The sequence below is a fragment of the Gavialis gangeticus genome, unplaced genomic scaffold, assembly GCF_001723915.1.
Source record: "Gavialis gangeticus isolate Ggan-Ray unplaced genomic scaffold, GavGan_comp1, whole genome shotgun sequence".
Taxonomy (NCBI): domain Eukaryota; kingdom Metazoa; phylum Chordata; order Crocodylia; family Gavialidae; genus Gavialis; species Gavialis gangeticus.
In genome coordinates this window covers 43,987,235-44,010,504 of record NW_017728996.1, presented here as the reverse complement: position 1 = coordinate 44,010,504, position 23,270 = coordinate 43,987,235, and the positions used below count along the sequence as shown (strand labels likewise).

The window sequence follows — 23,270 nt, the reverse complement described above, 5'->3', positions numbered from 1 at the left end:
CCCCATGCAGATCCAGGGGGCATATACCCCACCCCCGTGCCCTTCTGGGGTGCACATAGCAGTTGGAGCTTCCCCCCCTCCCTGTGCCCCCTGAATGAGCTACAGCTCTGTCCCGCACCCCGCCCCATCTCGGCTGGACAGCACCTACCCTAGCCCCTGCCCCAGAGCCACTCCCTCCCTCACCACAAGTGCCCTTTCTCTCCCCTTCCACCACAACAGACTTACCAGCTGCAGGCAGCTCTCCATGCTGTATTGGAAATTGGATCAATATTGGCCGATATACCTCCTTAAAAATTGGCTATTGCTATTGGCCTCAAAATCCCTATCTGTGCACCCCTAGACCTTGTGCACCTGAGTTAGCAGGGCAATGCTATCCCTCCTGTCTGGAAATTTGGCAGCACCAGAGAGGCAGTAAATGCTGTCACTGCTTCCCCATGGCTGAATTTTCAGACCCATGGGAAGGGTGGATCAGGTAACATGGCTCCATGGGCCAGATCTGACCTGTGGGCCTGGGGTTGAGCACCCCTGCTTTAAGCAAATGGTTGTACCTTAGTCGCACATCAGGTCTAATGCACTAAAAGTCTGCTAAGCAAATAAATTCATGGGCCCACACCAAAAAGTTATGAATATATGAACTGATAGTATATTAAGATGGCAGTCTTTATAATAATGTGAAAGTGACTAGTGACTTTCTATGCTATAGCTCCTCTGCATTTGAGAGCAAGTTAGAGTTGAGGGGAGGCTCCAGGTCTGTGGACACCTTTGCCTTTACAACCCTTGTTTCAACAGCTTGTTTGTATGTTAATTACATAATGTACTTAGAGTGTCTCATTATAAAGTACTGAATATAATTGCAGTGAATACTATATAACTTATTTTCCTACCTGCACTTGCATGCTATGGTTACCAGGCCAAGTAAGGAGACAATGATGTTCACAGCAGTAATATTTCAGAATAGCTCCAGTGTAAGAGAAAAGCTGTAATTTTGGACGTTTGCAATTAATGAGTATGTTTGTGCTTGTTGCAGAGAGATCTTGACTGCTAACCTCATAGTATTTAAGGATGGGAACTGCTGACAATTTACTGAGCCCATCTCTTGCGAGTATGGGATATAAAAGTCTTAATGAGAAATTACCTGATATTAAATGAATGCACTTGGGCCCAGATCCTGCCTCAGGAAGATACCTAAGGTTATAGAACACAATTGCCATTGGAAGTGGATGCTTCTCAGATATAGGTAAAGAAGTGCTGGGTATTGTCTTTTGCACTGTCTTTTGTAAGTCTCCAGTCCTTGCTCTACCCTCATTCACATGTGTGAAGGCTGTGAGTGTGTTTGAGGAGATACAGTGTTTAGGTGGGATGCTCTTCTTGCTGCTGAGGTCTTACATCTCTGCTCTTCTATGAAATCTCTCTTTGACTGCCAGGCATTCTCATTAACACAGGTCAGGTTCTCTTTCCCTTTATATTCAAGCTGACCAGAGGACAGCAATCCTATTTCCTGACAACCTTGGAAGTTTCAGAATTTGTTCTCATTCCATACAGGAAATAAACTAGAATTTTTTTAATGTTTTCACAAAAGCTCAATTGTTAGAACACCCACTTCCCACATGAGAAGTGATCAGGGTCTGTCCATATCTATCTTTGTGGTTAGGGCACTGACCTACAGTATAGGAGACTCATTAGATGTTTTTCCTTCCAGGTTGCTCTGGATCAGGCAGAATTGGGAATTCAGTCCATTTACTTAAACATGGGAGGTGGTGGTACCAAAAAGATAGCTGTGTGAATACCAGTGGGTTTTGCTAGGATCTGTATCAGCATTTTACTGTCTTCATCCTAGTCTTTCTTTTGTTCCAATCCTATAGTCTGCTTGAAAAACAATTTAAAAGGGGAAACTGTTGTGTTCTTGAAGTCAGTTTTCATTAGTCCTATGCCAAATAATAAATCTGACTACTCTTGTGAACTTCGAGGCTTTTTTTCATGATGCTGGTTGTAATTTTGAGTTTGTAATGAAATCTAGAATGAACCAAGTCTGGGAGTTGATTCCCCAGCTTCTATGTCCATTCAGCACCTTGGAGTAGGTAGGTATCAGTGGTTCATATAGATATAAACTAATGACAGATAGTTCAAGGCAATGCGTTGGCTTTCCTTTACCAGCTTCATAAACCTCACAATTTATTTACATATTATTTAAATATTTTATAAATATATAAAATAAATACATATATGTGTATTATGCATGTACTCTTTAACTTTGGCACTGATTTCCCTGTGCAGAGTAAGTTACTAGAGTCATAAAGAACTAAGAAGAGGTTCACATGAGTAACTGCTCCATCTTGTGCCATATTTATGGCTCAGATGTGGTCTTTTACCATGATTATGATGACCTCTTATAATGAGCCATAAGGATCAAATATCAGCTCTCTACAAAGAGTGCCTGCTTTGTGATCTGATGGTATTTGGGAGATTTAAATAAGAAAGGGAGTAAACCTCCTGCAAGTTAAAATGAAGAATTCCCCTGCCTTTTTCCAGTTTAAACGTTGCTAATGAGTGTCTGATTCAAGAGCCTTTTATCACTGAAATTAGACTAAAATTTACAGGGTTATTACACTCTGTATTAGTCATCTGCTCTGCAAGTGGTATTCTTGTTTAGGAAGTAGGGGAAATGTTCATATTAGAACTACAATGATGACCTCTTCCACTAGCAGCTGTTGTCAGCAAAAGCCTGCTTACAACTGTGAACAGTTGCCTGCTGTTTAAGTGTTTGGGCAGTGAATTATTTCATAACATGTTGTACACATTTTTCTCCTTCATTTAAAATGGCATTGAGAAATTGCATATTTTTAAAAACATGGAACAGCCAGATTTTCAAACTCAGTGCATATATGTGTATAGATCAACCAGCACTAGTGCTTAGTAAGTATGACCTGCCTCTTCAAGACATGAAATGGCAGGTTATATAACTGAATGTCTGAGCACCACTGGCAAGTAAGGAACCATCTGGGTTTTCACTTTACATCGGTGCCATTTTATCTTAGCCAGACCTTGTTCTTTAAAATAAATAAATAATTAAGTCCAAGGACCACATGTGGACTTTCTCCCTCCTACGTAAAGAGATTATTTACTTGTCTTAGTCTAAAGCACCATGCAGTTGAAATATCTCAAGCAACTCTAATGAATGCATTGCATGCAGTTGTTGAATCAAATCCTGAAAGTTCTGTAGTAGCAGACTAGTAGAGCTCTTTGCTATTACAGGATCAGAACCCATACCTGCAAGGCTAATTCAGGGAGATTGATTGTATTGCCAGTGGGATTTATGAAGGCTTTATTATAATATCATTACAACCTTGTCTTTTGCAGTGGCCAGTTTGCTATAGTGAAGAAGTGCCAAGAGAAAGGTACCGGAGTAGAATATGCAGCTAAATTCATTAAGAAGCGTCAGAGCAGGGCCAGCCGCCGTGGAGTGAGACGGGAGGAAATTGAACGGGAGGTGAATATTCTGCAGCAGATCTTACATGGCAACATCATCAAGCTGCATGATGTCTACGAGAACAAGACAGATGTGGTGCTCATCCTTGAGCTGTAAGTAAAAGGATTTCCTATCTCTATGCTAGGATGTAACAAATGGGAACAGGAAAGGGCTGTTAAGGCCTCCAGAGTACACAGGTATTCTTAAAACGGAACTTCAGGGCTGTCAGACTTCAGAAACCACTCACAGATCCTGGCAAAGGATTAGAATGAGGTCACCAGTAAATAACCTCCTTCTTAAATCATTGTATGCTCTAGAAACAGATGTTTTTGAGAGTCTGCTGGGGTCGCTGCTTCAGCAGGGAGTCCTGCTGGCTCATGGATGCACAGATCACCTAACATCTGCTGAGTGATGGCCTGACGTGTTTTGAAGTGTGATTATCCCTTTTTATTCAGTCCCTCTCTTCTTCCCCTCTCCCTTCAGTGTTTTTGGAAGCAGAATTGTTTACAGACAAATAATGAGGAATAACAAGCTTATGAGGACAGCAAAAGGCCTGGCCAGTACATCCTGGTAGATGTAGTCACACAGGAAACTCAGCAGAGGAGAAAGTGGCACCAAAACTACAACTCCCAGGATATTCCACAGTGCCTCTGGTGAGCACTTGAATGAACACAAGGTGAAATTCTCTTGATTTTCCCCTTGAAAAATGTTTTCTTTGGAAAGAATGTTTTCCACTGAAAAATTCTTCAATCCAAAAGTCTTAACCTAGTCTACGTAATGCAACATTTTTGTATTACTCTGTGCTGCCAGGTGAAAGACGTGAAAGTGACATAATCTCCCATTGCTTGATCAGTAGGAGCTAGAAATTATGCAAGGAAAGGGGTATAGGCTATTGAATGGCAATCCCTCTGGCAGGCAAAAGTGGTTCAGAGTAGGATGAAGCTGGTGGTTTGAAATGGTGGTGGCTTTTCCTGTCCTTGGCTGTCCACATAATATCCAGGATAGCAGGAGAATCCTTAGGGCTTTGCAGCTTCCTGTTGCAAGCGTTGATCCTCTCTCCAAAAGAACTGCTTTCACAGTTTGTGTACGCTGCAGAACAATAGTCATTTGGCTTTGTATTTTGCTTTAGTCTGTATTATATTTAAAAGGATTTTAAATCACCTAACTTCTGTTCCCATTTCTTGGTGAAGAGAACGGTAGGACATTCTACAGATCCTGTGTTTCTAGATACCCTAAGGAATAAATGTACAGCACTAGCAAGCTAAAGGTGTGTTCAGAAAGCCTTATAACAAAGCCTTGACTAGGAAATGCTCATATGGATCTATGAATTTGCATTCAGGGAGTTGTTTTCCCTATAAATGTGTAAGTTTAATACAGCTCACATAAAGGGAGTGTGAATATGGTTGTTTATTCAGTTATCATTTGAATGGAGTTTGGAGTATCAAATAATAACCACAAATTACTTGCAGCAGTGTTTTCTCCCATTGGCCTAGAAATCCTGTCTCCTCTGGATTCAAGAGACAGCAGGATCCAGTCATCCATTTCTGATACTGCAGTGCCCTTCCTGTGTAAACCAATGATGCAGCCATGTTCTTCAGCAGGGCTGGCGAGTAGAATGCTTCTATTACATTGCATTCCATTATATCGATGTGTTTCTGCTTCACATCCATATTATCTGTGCATGCAGGGCAGTCTGAAATTCAAGTACCTGAATCACTTGGCCTAAGACTGCAAAGATTGATGGACAGGGTATGTGCTATATTCTTCACTGGTGAGGTGCCATATAGATTTATAGTGCTACAGGAATGATGGAATTGTTTGGGTTGTTTAAATGAATTGGATATGTGGGTTACAGCCAAAGTACATGTGTGGGTGAAGCTTATATAGTGGTGTTTAAGAGGACAGTACAGACATGCTGATAAATATAAAGGCAAGGAAGTTTTTTTCCTTTGGTGCATTGCTATAGGAGGTCCCTGCATATGTAGGGAAACATGAGGAGTTCCTTGGAAAGGAGGAATGCACCTCTATAGAGGTGTAACATAACATTTGAGTGCCCTGGGTGGCAGCACTACATGGGACTACGGTGGCCATGATAGAGGACATTCTAGTTTTCTGCTACTCTGTCCTCTATTGATATGAAACCCATCTCCTTTATGTCCTCTATGTTTCTTTTCAAGAGAAACATAGAGGACATCAAGGGATTTGGTTTCATATCAATAGAGGACAGAGGAAAACCGGACTGTCTTCTCTGATAGCCACTCTACATGGGACATTTGTCATTGGCTGTGCTACCTGCGGTCTAGCTGTTCAGTGGCTTGTTTTTTTTGCATCCCTCCCCACAAGATCAACAACTTGGGCTAGTGCCTCCCCCTTACTTATGCTATTGTCACTCTATCAAGGGAGCTCAGTTCTGTGTAGCCAAGATGTTTGCCAGTCCAGCATGAAGGTAAATGTCACTTTAGCATATGGAAGGATTGTAGGCAGCAATTTGATGGGAGGCCAATTAATATATCCCAGCAGAGCAGAAAACTGTTCTTGTAGAGCTGCTGAGGAAGCAGACAGAGAGGCACACACTAGATCGTATAGCAGCAATAGTGTCTGACAGGATTATCCCACTGTACAGTTGGTGGGGGAAGGTATTAGAATGAGCATCTATTCAAATGCCTTGACTGACCAAGGGTATGGGCCAAGTGTACATTTGTAGCCACTTTTAAGGGAGAGGAGGAGACCTGCTTCGCAGGAGCATGCAGCAGCTGTTAGTCTGTACTTGTTACATCTGTGTGATCCCTTAGAGATGCAAGTAAGCTAAATCGCCCTAACTTTGCCCTTGGGTGAAGCAGGGTTAACACTAGAGTGGTTTTCCAAGACTTGTATTGCTACAGAATACTGCAGACATAATCATTGCATCATAACAGCTTTTATCAGTACCTTTTGACAGCAATACAATTGTTACATTTGTTTATGCCCCACATGTAGTGAAGTACTACAGAATTTGATGCAGTAGATTGGGGTGGCCAACATGTGGCACACAGCAGATGCGGGAGAGCATAGGTAGCACAGCAGTAAATAGAACAGGGATCAGTAAACAGAGCAGCATATGAGCAGCAGAGAGCACAAGGTAGGAAGCACAAAGCAGAGCAGCAGATTAGGCAGGGGAAGAGGATTGGAGTGGCACTCCGGCAGGGAGCTCGGTTTGATTTGATTTGTGGCATGCCTGCCCAATAGCATAACAAATGTGGGGTGAGGGGAACACCTATGAGTGGGTGCCAGGATCCCCCTATCAGGGGTCTTTGCCACATCAGGGAAGCTTTGGACTGCTTAGGCCAGCCACAGGATCTGGGTAGCACAGTGCTGCACCAAGCAGTGTATCTGGGGGCTGAAGGGCATGGGGAGCAAGTGGAATGACACTCCCTTCCCCTCAAGTAGTGCAGTGCCACACCACTGGGGAGGTGAGTGAGATAACCAAAATGGTCTCATCCCCCTCTCTCTCTCCCTCCCCCTCCCCACACCTCATTGCTTTTGTTTCCACTCCCCCACTTCTACCCCCAGCACTCGCTGAGTTCCCTGTGCCTGCCAAAAAGGTTGGCCCCACTGCAGTAGATAATCATCACCGATCAAAATGTGTCACCACAACCCCTGTGAGAATCACCCTGTAACTATGCAGACAGCTCACCACACAGGAGTGCAACATTCTTCACAGGGTGAAGCTGAGAACAAACAGTGTTAAGTGGCCACGTGGTGCCACATGGTGTTGATTGTATTTATAGCCAGTATTCTGTTCCAGCTCTGCACGTCAGCCATTCTGCTGTGTGCTGCAGACAGATATCATACTGACTCAAGCAAATACTCCATGCCTTGAAGATTCAATAGGAGCATCAGATCCTTAGAGCTCTGGGTTTTTGGTGGAGATGAACACAGTATATTTGTCTGTCTGCATAACTAAGAGATTTGCCAACAGTTTGTTTCAGTGTCATTTCAAGAAAATTTTGCAATTGGTTATTAGAGTCAAAAGAAATCTCCAGTCTCTGCAAGATTTTTTTTAAAGCAGTGAAATAGGAGAAGCTCTAAGCATCTGGGCTTTTCTGCACACAAACTGGCCCCAAAATAACAGCATAACTTCGGAATTAATACCTTTTCTTTTTTGCTTGTAAGACTGCTTATGCATTCCCTTACATAGATCTAACTGAACTACATCTGCTTCTACCCAGTTACTTTGTGGCAGTGTATGTAAAAGTACTCAGACTCTTCACTGCTTCACAGCTCCAAGGGAGCATGTCAAACAGCAGCCCCTAAACAGCAGTTGGCAACCCTTTGGGGCGGCAGGCCAGAATGACCCAGCTGGATCCAAGAAGGGCCAGCACTGAGACCCACGTGCTGCTGCCACCGCTGCTGCTTGTCCTTGCTGCTCAGCTAGGTCACTGGCAAAGCTCTGTGCCACCCAGTCACAAGGCTCCCAGTGGCTCCGCAGGCCAGATCCACCCCACAGGCCAAAGGTTGTTGACCCCAAATCTGGGAGTGTAAGGCCATACGTTCGGATCTGAAGGAGTTATGCAGGAGAGGAAGGTTTTCTTTGCCTCCTACTGTTTGTCCCATTTCTGATTTCAATATCTGACAGAAGTCTTTAGAGAAGGCAGAGATTCCCCCTACTTTCCCATCAGTCCTCTGAGTGTAAATATTGACACTGGAGAGGTTTGTGTACAAAGCTAAGGACTCCTTTAGCAACTTTAAAAAATGTAGTAGCAAGAAAAAAATGTAACCCTTTGAACCCCTATCTCCTCCTGGTTGTCTGTCGTGTTCACCTGGTGTGTCTTGTGTTTTGGATTGTCAGCTGTTTGGTGAAGGAACTGTAATTTCCTATTTGTACAGTGCCTGTGCAAAGGGGCTCTGACCTGAAGCCTTCAGGTGTTGCTGCAGTACAAGTACTGTTAATCAGGGTAATTATAGTACATCTTTACAGTAAACATAGAGCCTTCATTCCTGACTCTGATGTCAGAGATTGACACTCCCTATGGTTAATCTCTTCAGGCTGTATTGCAGGAGTGCTGTTGAACTTACTGTTACCTTCATTGGACTTTGTCTTCAAGAAAAAGACTGATTAACCTTGATTAATAAGAGGCTGTTATAGTATTGTGGCAAGATCTCCAGTATCCAGCTATAGAGGTGTATTTGTTACCAGCTAAAATCTGCTGGCTCAAATGGGGCAGCTACTGTATTAACTCAAACCCAAGACAAGACTTTTTTTCCTGTTACCCTCAATCATAGCTCTGACCCCACTCCACCCCAAAGCATAGATCAAACAGTGACCTTGGCCCTGCCTTGCAAAGCAATAGTAGTTGTGGCATTAATAGCTTCAGCCCCAGCTCCAACTCTGACCCGGTCCCAGAGCTGGGGCTGGAGCTGGGGCTGGGGCCAGAGCTGTTGCCTACACAGGTGTTGCTGCCTGACTCTGGAACCACTATATGCTCTGCGCTACGGTCTGGAATGAGATCAGAGCCAGTGATGCGAGTGAGGGTAAGGCAGTAGCCCCTTGGAGGATGCAGGCAGTTACGGGTAGCAGAGGTGGTGGGGATGCAGACACCACAGGGGGGCTGGCACTAGGGGGTGCAAGCAGCAGGGGACAAGTGCTAGGGGGAACAGGCAGGAGGCAAGTTATTGGGGACAAGGGGTGGGAATCAGGCTGTCTGCCCCCCTCTTCACTCCCCTCCCCCCCAATCACTGCTTTCTTCTGCATTCTTCACTGCAGTGGTGGGAGGATGAATTTAAGATGCCCCTAACAGGTATGAAACAATGACCCTCCAATAATTAGATTTTCCATGCATAGAATCTAGTTATCAGGAGAATTGTCTTAAATTTGAAGTTGTCTTGGATTTGGGTAAATACAGACTGTCCCTTTCACACAGTAGATATGACTGCTGCTGCTTCTACTCTGCAGAAGCACATTTCACTTGAGATTCAGGGACAGGAAGAGCACTGCTAAGTCAGCTGATACTATTTATGTTTAGCTTCTCAGGTCCACAATCTGCTTTTCCACCTGGGGGATATATGGGAAAGATCTGTGGTAGCTCCTTATGCCCTCTCTTCCATTCTTGAGCTCTTGGGGCCTGCCCTAGGCCATCTTGTGTTTAACCCTAAAACAGCAATCTGTATTTTTGGTACATGTTGAGGCTTGTGAAAGAAAATAATCATCTGCTTCCAAGGAGGGAGGGCAGCATTTTCACTTCTTTTTTACTATGTGTGGCTGTATCTCAATTGTCCTTCACCACAAGAAGAGTGTGACAGCTGTCCAGTGGGGAAGAGAAGTAGTCCTGGGGAGGGAAAAGTGGGATGTTCTAGGCTTGTTTTCTCTAGGGAAAGGGATGACATATTTTTTTTGCTCCCACTGCCAGTTTAAAAAATACAGTTGGATAGATGTACCTAAGTTGTAATTCCTGGTGAGGTTCTGGGTGTCCTGTTGCAGAGCAGTTTGTGGCGAGCTGCATTTGGTTAGAGGTTCAGCAGTGGCTGTCTAAATGCACTTCTCTCAGGCACATCTGGGAAACTGGGTGCATTTGGGGGGGATTGGATTCTTCTGCTTGGTTGTGCCTGAGCTTAGGAGCACAGCTTGGGTGATGTTTTCTTAGTAACCTCTTTCAAGGGTCCTTGGAGCACACACTGCTGTTCTTTCCTTCAGTAAAAGCAGAGCATGCCTATAGATGTGTAGTGAGGCGCTCTGCCACACTATAATTACAGCACGTCAGAGTAGACTTGATTAATCAAATTACTGCGTATAGTAATTACCGTGCTCCAGCAGACTCCAGCATCTCGCGTGTTAGCATCCCCATGCTGAAAAATGGTGGCGGAGACACTTTAACTAAAGCTTGTTCAATGAGCTTTAGTTAAAGTGCCCCTGCCTCCATTTTTCAGCATGGGGACACTGATGTATGAGAAGCTTCAGGCGCTTTAATTAGAGCATCTCTGAGAGCCTTTCTAATTAAAGTGCACTCCCCTCCCCTCTGCCACTCCTGAAGCATGTGTATAATTGCCCACAGTGCTGCAGTCTGGAGAATGGGTTCTTTTTATGTCTGTCTTTGACTTACGTGTTGCCTTGGTTTAGTCACTTAAGCTTTCTGCAACATGGGGCCAAGTTTCCCCTGTTTCACAGGCAAATTGAGGATTAACTTGTTCATATTTATAAAGCACTCTGATCTCTCTGGAGAAGGCTTTCAACCTCCAGAGCATATTGTGGTGTTGTCTTGTGTTGTTGATGATGGTCCTTATGCTGAACTATCACCAAACTTGTACAGTTGCAGGTTATTTTTCTGGCACATTCTGTATTTTGGAAATTTTCTCTCCCTGTTCCACTTCACAAAGCATTGCCTTGAATCAAGCTGAGTGTGAATGCTAATAAGAAGAGAAAATCCAGAAAAGAGGGAGAAAGTGAACATATTGCTCAGGGACAACCTTGTGAAAGAGGGGAACATTCTTCTTTGTTAACCAAGGCTCTGTCAAATGGGCCCATGGAGATATTATGGCAAGAGGTACTAAAGCCTGGTCTCAAGTGGTGATGTGAAAATGTTCTAGGTCACTGTCTGAAAGCAATGAAGGGGTCTTAGTAGGATTGTGTGGCAAGAAACTTCCAGTCTGGGCAACCATTCAAAAAAATTCCTTAATATTGTAAAGCAGTTGCACAAAAGGATAGCCCTTGTTCAAACTAACTTTTCTAGGCCAAATGTCCCTTCATGATGAGCCTTGAGCTTAGAAGATTTCTCACATGAAAAGGAAGGTAAAAAAGTGTTTGTACTGTTAAGATTGCAAGATTTAAAGAAAAAAGCCCAAGAGCTGCTTCCTAAAGACACACACCAGTATCTGTCAAAGGACATTGCCAAAGCAGTTTGAACAGAGGCAGCCAAAGAAATCAGACTTGTGTTCTCTTTGTGAACAAGCTGATTGCACTAAGAAAATAAATTGGTAAAGCACTGATCTACTTTAGACATATCTAAAATAATTCACAGGTTCCAAAAACTGCTGCTACATGGGAAAGAGGCAATATTTCCCTTTTGGCCAGTACAATGGCCAGTGTCGAAGAAGAATGATTTGGTCAGCACCTTTTCCTGTTGGCTTATTAAATGTCATCTAAAAGGAAAATGGAGACTTAATGAGAAGAGACAGTGGCTGTAAGACTAAATCTTCAAGAGAAGAGGAAGTACAAATGAGGCCCTAGGCAACAGTCGAGTCAAACTCCTGGATGATCTGAGGTTTGTTTAGTTGTCAAAATATTGAGCGATTCCTGCCCAGGTCGAAGTGTCCCATGGTCTGCATCCTACTGCTTAGTAATGCTTCAGCTGTGAAATATAGCACACTAAGGCAGACAGCATTGTGTAAATTATTGGCTCTGGAAAAGCAAAATACACTATCGCCCACAGCAACAGCACAAGCTAAAAAGTAAGCCCATGCTCAGTCCTTTGTGTCTTTGACAAACCTTTCATTGAGTTGTTTGAAGCTGAATTTTTCATGCAATTCTAATATCTTCTGTCAGTAGATGGAGACCACAGGAACCAGAGGACAGACCAGTATTTACCAGTACCTTCAGCAATGTGAATGAGCAGCAAGAAAAATAATTAAGCTGCTTCTGTCTTGGAGTTACAGCTGTGTTTAACTCAACATCTGAATCCTCCAGCCGTCACTTTTTAGTCTGTTGTCAGGCAGTAATGCCAATGGTTTGTTCTCCAAAACACTGTTGTATCCTAGAATCCTTGTGTAGTGAATAATCCTTAGTTAAGAATATATATTGAAAGCCCATGAATGCTCTGTTACTATGTTGCTGCGCATGACCAAGGATAAACAGAAAGAGTTAGGTGATATATAAATGTCAAAGTTGCAAAATAATAGCACTACTAATAATGAATAATTTGTCATCTTGGGATATTTTGGTGTGTTGCCGTATAGAACTATGGTTGCTGTATTTTTAGTGTAAGAAAAACATGGCAGCAGATGTATTGTATGTAGTAAATAACATTTTTCTTGTTGATGTAAATGGTCCAAATAGTAACTGGAGCATTGTTCTCACAAATCCTTGTTTTGGGGAAACAGTTTATGGAACTTTCCAAACTCATTTCTTTTAAAAAAATTCAGCCAGCATGAAACACTTTTCTCCACTGGTTACAGGTCAAGCAAGTACCAATGTATTCTTCATGCACCTCATAGAAAAGGAAGTAGTCTGCTGGCAGGTCTCACTGCCTCATGTTAATGATGGTACAAGACAGTGAAAGTGATTCTTTACCAATGCTGTACTTTTACAATATGTAAAAGGCAGATTATTAATAGTATAATTGTGCTTGAGTGTATTACCACTACTATGCCTTTCTATAAGGCCTTGTAGCTGAAACTCAGAGGGCTGTGTTCTATTCCAACTATTAGGCATACAAGTGGACTTAGGTGCCTAAGTGCAATCCTGTTCTGCTCTGTTCAAGTTTCTGAAAAACTGTTAATACAAAACGCACGTGGGTCTTCCCCACTTCTTACCGCCTTATTGTAACTCATCCTTGAGGGTAAAATGATTGTTTGTTACAAAAGGAAGATGCATTAATGGATGTTCAGGGATTTGTTCAAGTGGAATAGAATCATGCTTAGCCCCCAAAATCCCCTTAAATGCCCAATACATGGAATAGGATCAGGCCCAGTGTGCTCTATGAGTATCAAAGAATGAAGCCTTGCACACTGAGGTAAGGAAATATTAGTTCTGTGTTTACAGAAGGAGAAACTGAAGTATAAAGAGGCATTGACTTGTTCAACATTGCAGGGGAAGTGTGGGCAGAGCTGGGAATAGAACCTAGATCTCTTGGCTCACACTTCTTGTTCTAAGAGGATTTGGGTTTACTAGTTTGCCATTTCATTATGTTTATATTTGGTCTGTGCCTTACTATGCTGTATGTAATGGGAGGTTTCCGTGCATGTCTTACAGAGTGTCTGGAGGAGAACTTTTTGACTTCCTAGCACAGAAAGAGTCTTTGAGTGAGGAGGAAGCAACCAGGTTCATTAAGCAGATTTTGGATGGTGTTAATTACCTCCATTCCAAGAAAATTGCACATTTTGATTTAAAGGTAAACATATTAATCTAATACAACTAGCTAATTTAATATTGTAGCATATATTGTATAATACATTGTATGAATGAGGATACATAAAATACAGCAGGTAATAATAAAGCTGAAGTGCAGAATGACTAGTTGTTTGAACTAAGACTTATTGGCTTTCTGCGTTGAATAGAACTGGCAGCTTTCACTGGTAAGCAGCAATGCCTTCCTTCTCCTAAGATCTAACCTTTTTCTAATGGTGAAGAAACCTTACAAACATTACTGTTCCTTACTGTTTATGTTGTACTGGCACCCAAAATATATCTGGGTTTTATAGACATATGAAAAGATGTATGGTACCTGCCCTGAAGCGCTCACAAACTAGTAAACTGCCCAAGTTCATTTTAAGACATTTTTCCTTTGGTCTCAATAGTCCCATCAAAGCAATTTAATCTGACTGAATTTAGTAATAATATATTGCAATACTTGCATTGAAAATATTGGACTCTTATCCTGAGACTTATTTTTGACAAGCCTGTTTCCTTCTAAATCCATTTTGCCTCTGTGCATATTTACATACTGTTTCCAGTCCAGCTAGAATTGTCTAGTTTTTTTTTATCACACATAACATAGACAACAATAGCAGCTGCGTTTAGAATTACATGAGGAATGTGGAACTAACTGCCATAAACGTTGCCACTTCTAGAGCTACATATAAAATGTACAGTCCCTTACCATACAGGGTAAGGAAAGGTCAAAGCAAGACAGAGGAGTGAAGGACTTTTTAAAACAAAAAAAAAAAGAAGTAATTGAAGCGTTGGTTTTAGACTAGATCACATGTTGTTTATCCTTATTTTGCAACCTAAATTTGTTGGTGCCTTGTTCCCATGATGCTCATGTTATGCATCAGTATGTTCCCAGGTTATCAGAATACATATTCCATAAGTACCTGGGAATATAGCTATATAAATCCTTCAAGTCCTGACAGTATGCTTGGCACTTTATGAAGATACAAAGAAGCTGCTAAAGGGCCTGGCACTATATCAGTAATAATATAGTTCTTGATTGTTACAGCTAGAAAATACATGTTGCAACTGAACTATTATCCAGATTTGGGTTCATATGGTGGGTGAGGGGGTTGGAAGTGTGTGCGTGTGCGTGCAAAACACATTGTGTGTGCAAGACACGTACTCTTACGTTTCAGCTAGTTACCTTGAGAGCCACAATGCTTGTGTCTGCCCTTTACCCTAGAAAAATACTAGAATATGGAGTGACATAAACTAATAATGTGAACTTGAGTAAAATTTTCCCCATGCTGAGTTCTGACTACTGAAATGTATATGTTCAATGTCAGTAATGTTTGGTGGTCAATAAGGACATTAGAGGAAGAACAGAAATGAACAAATGGAAATGAATAGGGCATCATTTACTAATAATGAAAGTGATTTAAAGTAGAATTGGAGAAATAGTTCATCTCATTTTTATTTTAGGACTTCTGCAGTATTAAGCTAGGCATGTATTTTTGAGCAATATTGCAACTAGGGAAATAGAGATCTATAATTATTCTGTCACTGTTACTGATTTGAATTTTTTAAATAAAGGTAGAAAGTTGGCAGAACTTGAAAGGAGGACTAATGTGAAAGACAACTTTGGGGGGGTTTTCCTGCTTGTTTGTTTTTTATTTTTTAAATAGCTTTGCCAAAGGTTTGACTAAAGCAATGTCTGAAAAGCAAATGCTGCTATAACAAACAGCTCATTGAACAGATGGAGATGGACAATACACCCCTGGCAGAAGAAGGGAAAAATTAATTTAAAGCATTTTATAAACACTATGGGCATTTATACATGTGCTTTGGGAGTGGGGGGAAGCTTTAATTAGAGTGGCTTTGAGAGCTGCTCTAATTAAAGTGGCTGGGAGCATCTTGTGTATCAGTGTTCCCATGCTGAAAAATGGCAGGGGAGGCACTTTAACTTGAAAGCACACTTGCCACCATTTTTCAGTGTGGGAGTGCTAATATGCGAGATGCTGGGGCCTGTTGGAGCATGGTAATTACCACGCTGCAGCAGACTTAATTAATCAAGCCTGCTCTGACGTACTGTGATTACAGCAAATTGGAGCAGCCTCCCTGTATGTATGCAGGTGCCCTATGACAGTTGAAAACTCTCTTCTCCTAAGGGTCCTATAAGTAATAACACTGCTCATAGGAATAATGCAAAGCTAGGTGGATTATATGTATATATGAAATCATGGAACTGATCCAATGCTGAAGAACTTTGTTCAGTTGCTCTTTTTTGTTAGTCCATTCAGTTCCCTCCATTTACTCGCTTCCTATTGACACTGTGACCTCTTCAGGACAGGGCTTTGTCCTTTACATGATGTTTGAAAAGTATCTAAAGGTTTTCTTGTTGATTCCTTTAACTACTGATGTACTTGGCACTGTACAAAGATGAACAATAAAAACATAATAACAGTTCCAAATAGCTTGACACTGTATCAGTAATACTATCAGCTCGTGCTGAAGTTCTGTTGAAATTACTGGGATAGTACTACGTGGCAAGGTATGTTTTACAGCCATCAAGAAAACTAAATTGTGGATGGAAAATGTTGCATAATGGAAACATTAATTATCCTGTGAACAGGGTGGCGATTACTTTTACCCAGATATATGAATGGAGTACAAAGGAAATCTATGTACAGTTGTGTGTTGTTCTGACATCAAACAGTCAGCCACTTTTCCCAGTGCTTCTCCTTCCCTGCTAATCTGCTCTCTTGACCTCTTGCTAGTAGCTAGCATGCCCTGTACCTTGCCATTTGCTCAAATCCAGAGGCATGCTTATTAACTTGATAGTTATTTAATTAATAACAAATACTTATGTTTAACACTAAGGACTAGTTCCCCAGGGTAGATTGGCAAAGCTGTATTGACTACAAAGGAGCTGTACTGATGTATACTAGCTAAGGATTTAGCCCCAAATGCAGAGATCATGCCAAATACCTTCCTGTCCTATATACTATGCTGACTGTAGTACTGTTCCAAATGCACTTCCATGACATATCTGCAACATACCCTCTTGTCAGCCCTACTGCACTGAATCTCTAGAAAAAAAACCCAGCATGGTTTGCCTAGAGCTAAAATCATATTGGTTCAGTAACTGTGAGAATAAATTATTCATACACCCTCTTTCCCTCAATGTGGAATGAGAATGTTTATTAGTAGTTGCTCCTCATACAGTAGACTACTCTGAAACCAACAGGTAGCTGCCAACAGGGAATCATACTCTCTGACTGTTGCTCCCAGGCTATGAGTAAAATATGAAAAATTAATGCTTTGGAGCTCTTCATCAGAGCCAAATTGTGCCAGGCAGGTTGTTGTAATGCCTGTAAAATAGAGGAGGGCTGGGAAATGATTTAATCTAAGAAAGCTAGTAGAAAATTAATACTTTGAAATATCCAGTAAGTACAGTAGAGATCATAGAGTCAAAACCTCCTGTTGAGGAAATAAATGACTGTGCCTTTTATTTCCCAGTTTTGCCAACTTCAACTCTGTGCTTTTGGCCACATAACAGTGTAAAATATTGCCGGTATTTTTATAATAGCTAGTTATTGGACATGAGCTAGAACCTCCAATCTTATCCCCTTCCATTTTGGGGTCTTCAGATATTAATCCCAGATCTGAACTTTCTTTGTTGTTACTATTCTCATTTTGTTCTCTTCTGGGTTAGTTTCAGAACTTTCTCACATGGTATCTGGCCAGTTGAGACCAGCCTTTTAAGGTATCTGTTCAGGGTTAAACCACTGGTGGAGACAGATACAATTGCTATAAACCAGGGGTATCAAACTCATCTGGCCTCATGGGCTATAGAAGTGACTCAGCATTGTATCATGCCAAAATGCCCATGGACCCTGGACCCTCACCCATACCCTCCATGTGAAATCCAGTACTAGCAATGCCCACTCCAGGATTAATGATGCATGCAGTGTGCGTCCTAGAGTGGCTGGGACAGGTGCCACATGTGATTAGGACCCTGAAGCAGACATTGCGCTACATGTAACGTATTTCATGAGGCACGCCTGGCCTCTGGTCTGGAACCATGAACAGCACTGGTCCCAGAACAGCTGGAGCAGGCACTGTGTGTGTCCCCAGAGCCCCAGGGGAAGTACTGAACACTTCAGACATTGGGACATGTTAACTTAGCTGTTTTCAAGTTTTGTTTGATGCTGAATTTCAAATTCCATAAATATGTTTAGCAAAACAATGAACTCTACATTACTGGAGTAGGGGAAAGAGAGAGAGAGAGAGAGTGTATGTGTGTGCATGTGTTTGCACATGCACACTTTAACTTGTCCTACAATTTTGCATACGTTCCAAGCATGTAAAAATGATTTAAGGGACTCTACTTGGGATCTCAATCTCTAAAATTACTAACTAATAATCTAACTAAAATTTTATGTTTAATTACTTCTAGCCTGAAAATATTATGCTTCTAGACCAGAACATCCCTATTCCACACATAAAGCTCATTGACTTTGGCCTGGCCCACAAAATAGAAGATGGAGTAGAATTTAAAAATATTTTTGGGACACCGGAGTTTGTAGGTGAGTGTTCAGGTGGTTTCTTTGTTGTATGTTCAATGGGAAAGTGTGAGAAAGCCCTTCCTGAAGTTAGACAGAAGCCAGCAGCACCAGTACCCTCCTAAACCTATAATCTCTGCATACTATTACATGTGAGGTGTCCTGCTTTCTTCACTTACTCGTAAAACAGACGTGATAAGCAGGGATCCGGGCTTTCCATTTGCCACAGAAAAATACGGATTTTATCCTTTAAAAGAGAAAAATGTAGATTTTTTTCCTTTAAAGAAGAAAAGCCCAGGAAACCATGGGTTTCCTCTTGCAGGCTGACAGAGTTTCAGCCTGAAAGGGGGTGCTTGGGGCTGCAGGGGAAGTGGGGGGGCATGGGCATGTGCATATACACATGCCAGGCAGCAGTGGAGAGCAGCTCCTGCAGCTCCCTTCAGGTAAGTCTATGGGAGGAAAATGGGGAGAAGGCACAGGCCATGTGTTAGGGGTCTGGGGAGGGCAGAAGCAATGCGGGGCGGGAAGGGGCATGTGCCTCCACATATTTTTGCACCCATATCAGGGCATAGGGCTGCAACTGGGCTGTACCAACTCAAGGCAGGAGCCACCTCTGCAGCCTAGAGGGTAGGACCTGGCACAGGAGGGAGTGCTGCTCTGTCATGGCCGCCCAGGTGAGGCACCCCTTCCCAAGCGGCAGTATCAGGATGCACAACTCCGTGCTGTTGCTGTGCCTCACCTGGGTGGCAAGGTGGTGCAGCGGTCCCTCCTGCGCTAGATCCCTCCTGCTGGTCTGCAGAGGTGGCTCCTGCCCAGAGCTGGTTCAGCCCGGCTGCAGCCCCACACCCTGCTGTGGGAGCAGAAATCTAGGGAGGCACGTGCTCCTCCCTGGCTCATTACCATGCTCGCCCTGCTCTCCCAATGCATGGCCTGTGCCCCCTTATCCTGTTACCTGTACATCCCCACCCCGTCTTCCTCATATTTTACAGGGCTGGGGGCTGCAGGTTGGGAGTGAGGAGCACCAGCAGGGCCAGGGGGCTGTGGGCTGGGAGTGGGGGGCAAAAGCATGGACAGTGGCGGGGCAGGCCATCCACATATCAGGCCTGCTTAGCACCACAAAGTGCTCCACTGCAGCTGGATCTGCATCCCAGTGAGCAAAGCTGGTATGGGAAAAATCAAACACTAAAATATATAGGCATTTAGAATTTATTTTATTATAATGATTGAGGCAATGTTAGGCTTCCAAATTGCTTTAACATTGTAAATATATCAATAAAACATTGTGTTCAATTGATATATTGATATCTATCTATCCATCTAGATAGATGGATAGATATGAGTTGGCATTTCATTTTAATTTTGGAAAAACACAGGTTTGGGGGGAGGGTTTTAAATTTGCTATTTTTAAACAGAGAAAACCAGGATTCCTGGTAATAATATACCTGTATTGGAATCACTGCTCTCTAGGTAACACTTCCTCTCCCTGAATATCTCCTTGCCATTTTTCCATGCTAATTCTCATGTTGCTACTTCTTGATTATATTTGATCCTGGTCCTCGTCCCCTTCCACACCTTCCAATCAGAAGTCTCCACAGTTTAATTTACTTTCTCTTCCTGATAATAAATGAGGCTGTTAAATAAACACTGATGCCTGCAGAATTAATAGACATCTCTTCACACCTCAATAACTTACTATTTTTCAGTCGTCCTAATTCCAGTCCTATATATGGATGTTTTTCAATTAGAATACCTTTTTTCTACACATGCTAAAATAATGTTTGCCATGAGTAATAATGAATTGTGAACAGACTGGAACAAAATCTTGATCCCCTGTCATACAGTTGCTTAGTAACTGATCACATTTATTAAGTAAAGGCCAGGCAGTAATGACATTAGTGAACTGGCATTCTGAAAAAGAATGGGACGAACAACTCAGACCCTTGAACAAAGGGATACTGGGATCCCTGTTTTGAGAAATACTGTGTTGGTGAAAGAATAATGTTATGCCATTGAAAGCACATGACCTTGACCTACCTTCTTTGATCATTGTTTGTTCCCAGTGACTGAATTAGTTCTGCTGTGCCCAAGAGCTTAAATTCCTACCATGATGTGCATAGCTTTACAACTATAAGCAGAAAGTGCCTCATATAACTAGCGGTCTCTTTCTCAACTGAGGTAATTCTTTGCCCAGACATACGATTTGTGTTGCTAAAAATAATTTCTCAATCAGTTGCTGATGTTTGATTAAATGTTCCTTATAGCTCCGGAAATAGTAAACTATGAACCACTTGGGCTAGCTGCAGATATGTGGTAAGTTCTGAATTAAAGTTTTCCCTCTGTCCTGATTTGCTGTCCTGTTGGTTTCTTCAGATTTGCCCTGTTCTTTATATATCAAACAGCCCCTACCCTCCAAGAAAACAACTGTCTATTGTTCTTTTTTTATATGCTATATTTGAATAAAACATTTAAAGTCCTGTTGGTGACTATTATGAGTTTTAATTTAATTTATATTACAAATCATTCCCAGATAAGCTAATTTTGGAGAACCTGTTGAAAGACATGCCCCTGCAGTGCTTTGTGTCAGCTGTATTTATAAAATCTGTAAACAGCTCAGGCTTGGGGTACTAATCCAGTCTGCCTTAATGACATTTCTTTTTACTTCTACTACCATACAGCCAACATGACCTTATATACATAAACACGTATATAAGTATCCAAGTTATACTGTATCCAGAACAACCTTCCCTTTTTTATGAAGAAGTAATATTTTATTGTAAGGTTCTGAATTACCATTAATATCATGATTACCTGCCAGTCTAACAGCTACACCTGACTGCTATACGTATTCTAGAATTCACATTTATAAAACCTACATTCAAGTCTCTCTCTTTTTTTCCTAGGAGCATAGGAGTCATCACTTACATACTGTAAGTACAGCATTACACCCACCTGTGTGGAAATAGGTCTAAAAAGTTGTAAGCTAGTGAAAAGCAGTTCTTCTCATCAGTCACTTAGGAAAATTGCTGCACAGCAGGAATGGGAAAATGGACTGATGAACAAATAATATCTTGTGGTCTTTTGATCTTTGAAAAAGAGAAGGGTTGCAAATGAAACTAAGACATGATAAATATGGGATGAATTAACAGTAAAAGCCTCCAAGGAGCACCAGAAAACATTTATTTTTGTTAAGAGAGCTCATCAGTTGGGAATGATAGAAAGGAGAAAAAACAGGGTATATTAAATTAATTATAGGATGATAATGAGCCAACAACATGATGAAGCCATGGAAAAGGTAAATACAATCCCAGGATGCATTAGGCAAGTTTTTTTGGTGGTGTTAAGGAAGCATTAATATTGTTTGGCAATACACTGCTGAGGCCTTAACTGGAGCATAATATACAATAATGGTCACCCATGATAATGAAAGGTGAGCTGAAACTGGCAAAGGTGCAGAGACACACTGTTAGGATGACTTGGGGGCATAAAGAGCCTGTCATATGAGAGGACAGAGCTTCTTTAACTTAGCAAAACAGAGGCTAAAAGGGGTTCTGGTCACTGTCTGTAAATACATCAGGAGGTTAAAAGCCATGGTGGAAGATGAGCTATTTAAGCTAACAGACTACATAGGCACAAGAGCAAATTACTATAAATTGTTCATGAATAAATTTAGTCTGAAAATGAGACGGTGGTTCCTAACCACTAGAAGAGGAAAGTTCTGAACAACCTGCCAGTAACAACAGTGGGGAGCACACAGCCTACCTTAATTTTAAAATGGAATTTGGTGATTTTGTGAAAGGGATTAAAAAGCAAGGGCTGGACTTCAGGACATGGGAGGTGTCAACCCGGCCCATGTTCCTGTGTCTTGATGGTGAGAATTTCAGCAGTGCTCTGCGGACATTGGTCTAATTCTACTTCCATTGAAATCACTGATTTACTTCAGTAAGAGCATTCTAGGCTGAAAATCCCATCCTGTGTCTTGGATTTTGCAGTCTGGGTGTTCTCCTGTACACAGAACTCAGTGGGCAAGATTCTGTAGCTGTACATGGAGCTGTAATTGGCTTTCTTGGAAATTTTGCACTATCAGGTTTTGCAGCATTGGAACCAACACAGATATAGAGGTTTAAAAAAGGAATCCCTTTCTAGTAAGCAAAGCAAACAGATCAGAATTAAAGTTCCTCTCAAGCTTTCATGTTGTTCCCAGCTCAGCTCTATGCTGAGGAAGTAACCTGAATGCTACAAGGTCCCTTGTCCCCTATGCTTCAGATAGAGGCACACTCGGGGTTATATCACATCAGCAAGAGAGCAGCTCCTAACTATCCAGATCTATATTTATGCATTTTATGTCATCAAGTTACACATCTGAACCTGATACGACATCAAAGTCTTCATAAATTACTATTTACGTCTGTTTGCAAATTAATAGAAAGGGAAACAGGAAGCTGAAGAGAAACAGGCCAGGATATTTGTCTTACAGTTACAGTAATGGCCAAATAGCCAGGTGCTTTATAACAGATTTTCCCCTTGCTCAAGAACATCATATGCCAGGCATTGCTGGAAGAAAGATAATAAAGTGGGTGAACCTGTACTCCTGCCAATATGGCAGTTCCTGTTAAATGTTTTTGACCCAGATGGTTAGTATACATTGCAATGCGAGCACAGTTTGCAAGCTCAGAAACGGAACACCTTTCTAAAAAGAAATAGGAGTGATGACATGATCCTTAGTGTGGAAGGTTTCCAGGTATGACACTGCATATAATATACTTTTTTATTTATACATCTAATGCAGTTCTATAATTGTATTGATACAAATGTACCTTTGTTATTGCACAGTATATTTCATTCTGAGGAATGTCAAAATGCTGATCAGATAGCATGTATGTTTGCATAAGAACGCCACCTATTAACCCCAAACCTGTCTGCAGGGATCAAGATGAAGACTTCTAGCACTAGGAATATGAGCACCTTCCACGGGAGCCAAAGCAGTTTAGTTGGCAGTTGCTATCATGGGAGCTAGCCACTAGATGGCAATGTGATTACATACACTGAGTCAGGGTAACAAGATTGCATCTATATACCTAGTAATTTGAAGTTTGAGAATCATTCCCAATCTACAGATGTAGAAACTGAGGTGAAGTAATTTCCTCAAGGATGTAAAACATCGATGTAACACAAGTGCACA

The 23,270-nt window shown here is 41.8% G+C and overlaps 1 protein-coding gene across 1 annotated transcript in view; it reads left to right on the top strand.

Moving 5' to 3' along the window:
• DAPK2 (death associated protein kinase 2) overlaps positions 1–23,270 on the top strand; it is a 57,244-nt gene that overhangs the window by 28,277 nt on the left and 5,697 nt on the right. The window contains exons 2-6 of the mRNA XM_019504393.1: positions 3,358–3,579; positions 13,407–13,545; positions 17,986–18,115; positions 20,353–20,401; positions 20,992–21,018. Coding sequence (XP_019359938.1) covers positions 3,358–3,579; positions 13,407–13,545; positions 17,986–18,115; positions 20,353–20,401; positions 20,992–21,018 — 567 coding nt within the window. The remainder of the gene's footprint in view (positions 1–3,357; positions 3,580–13,406; positions 13,546–17,985; positions 18,116–20,352; positions 20,402–20,991; positions 21,019–23,270) is intronic.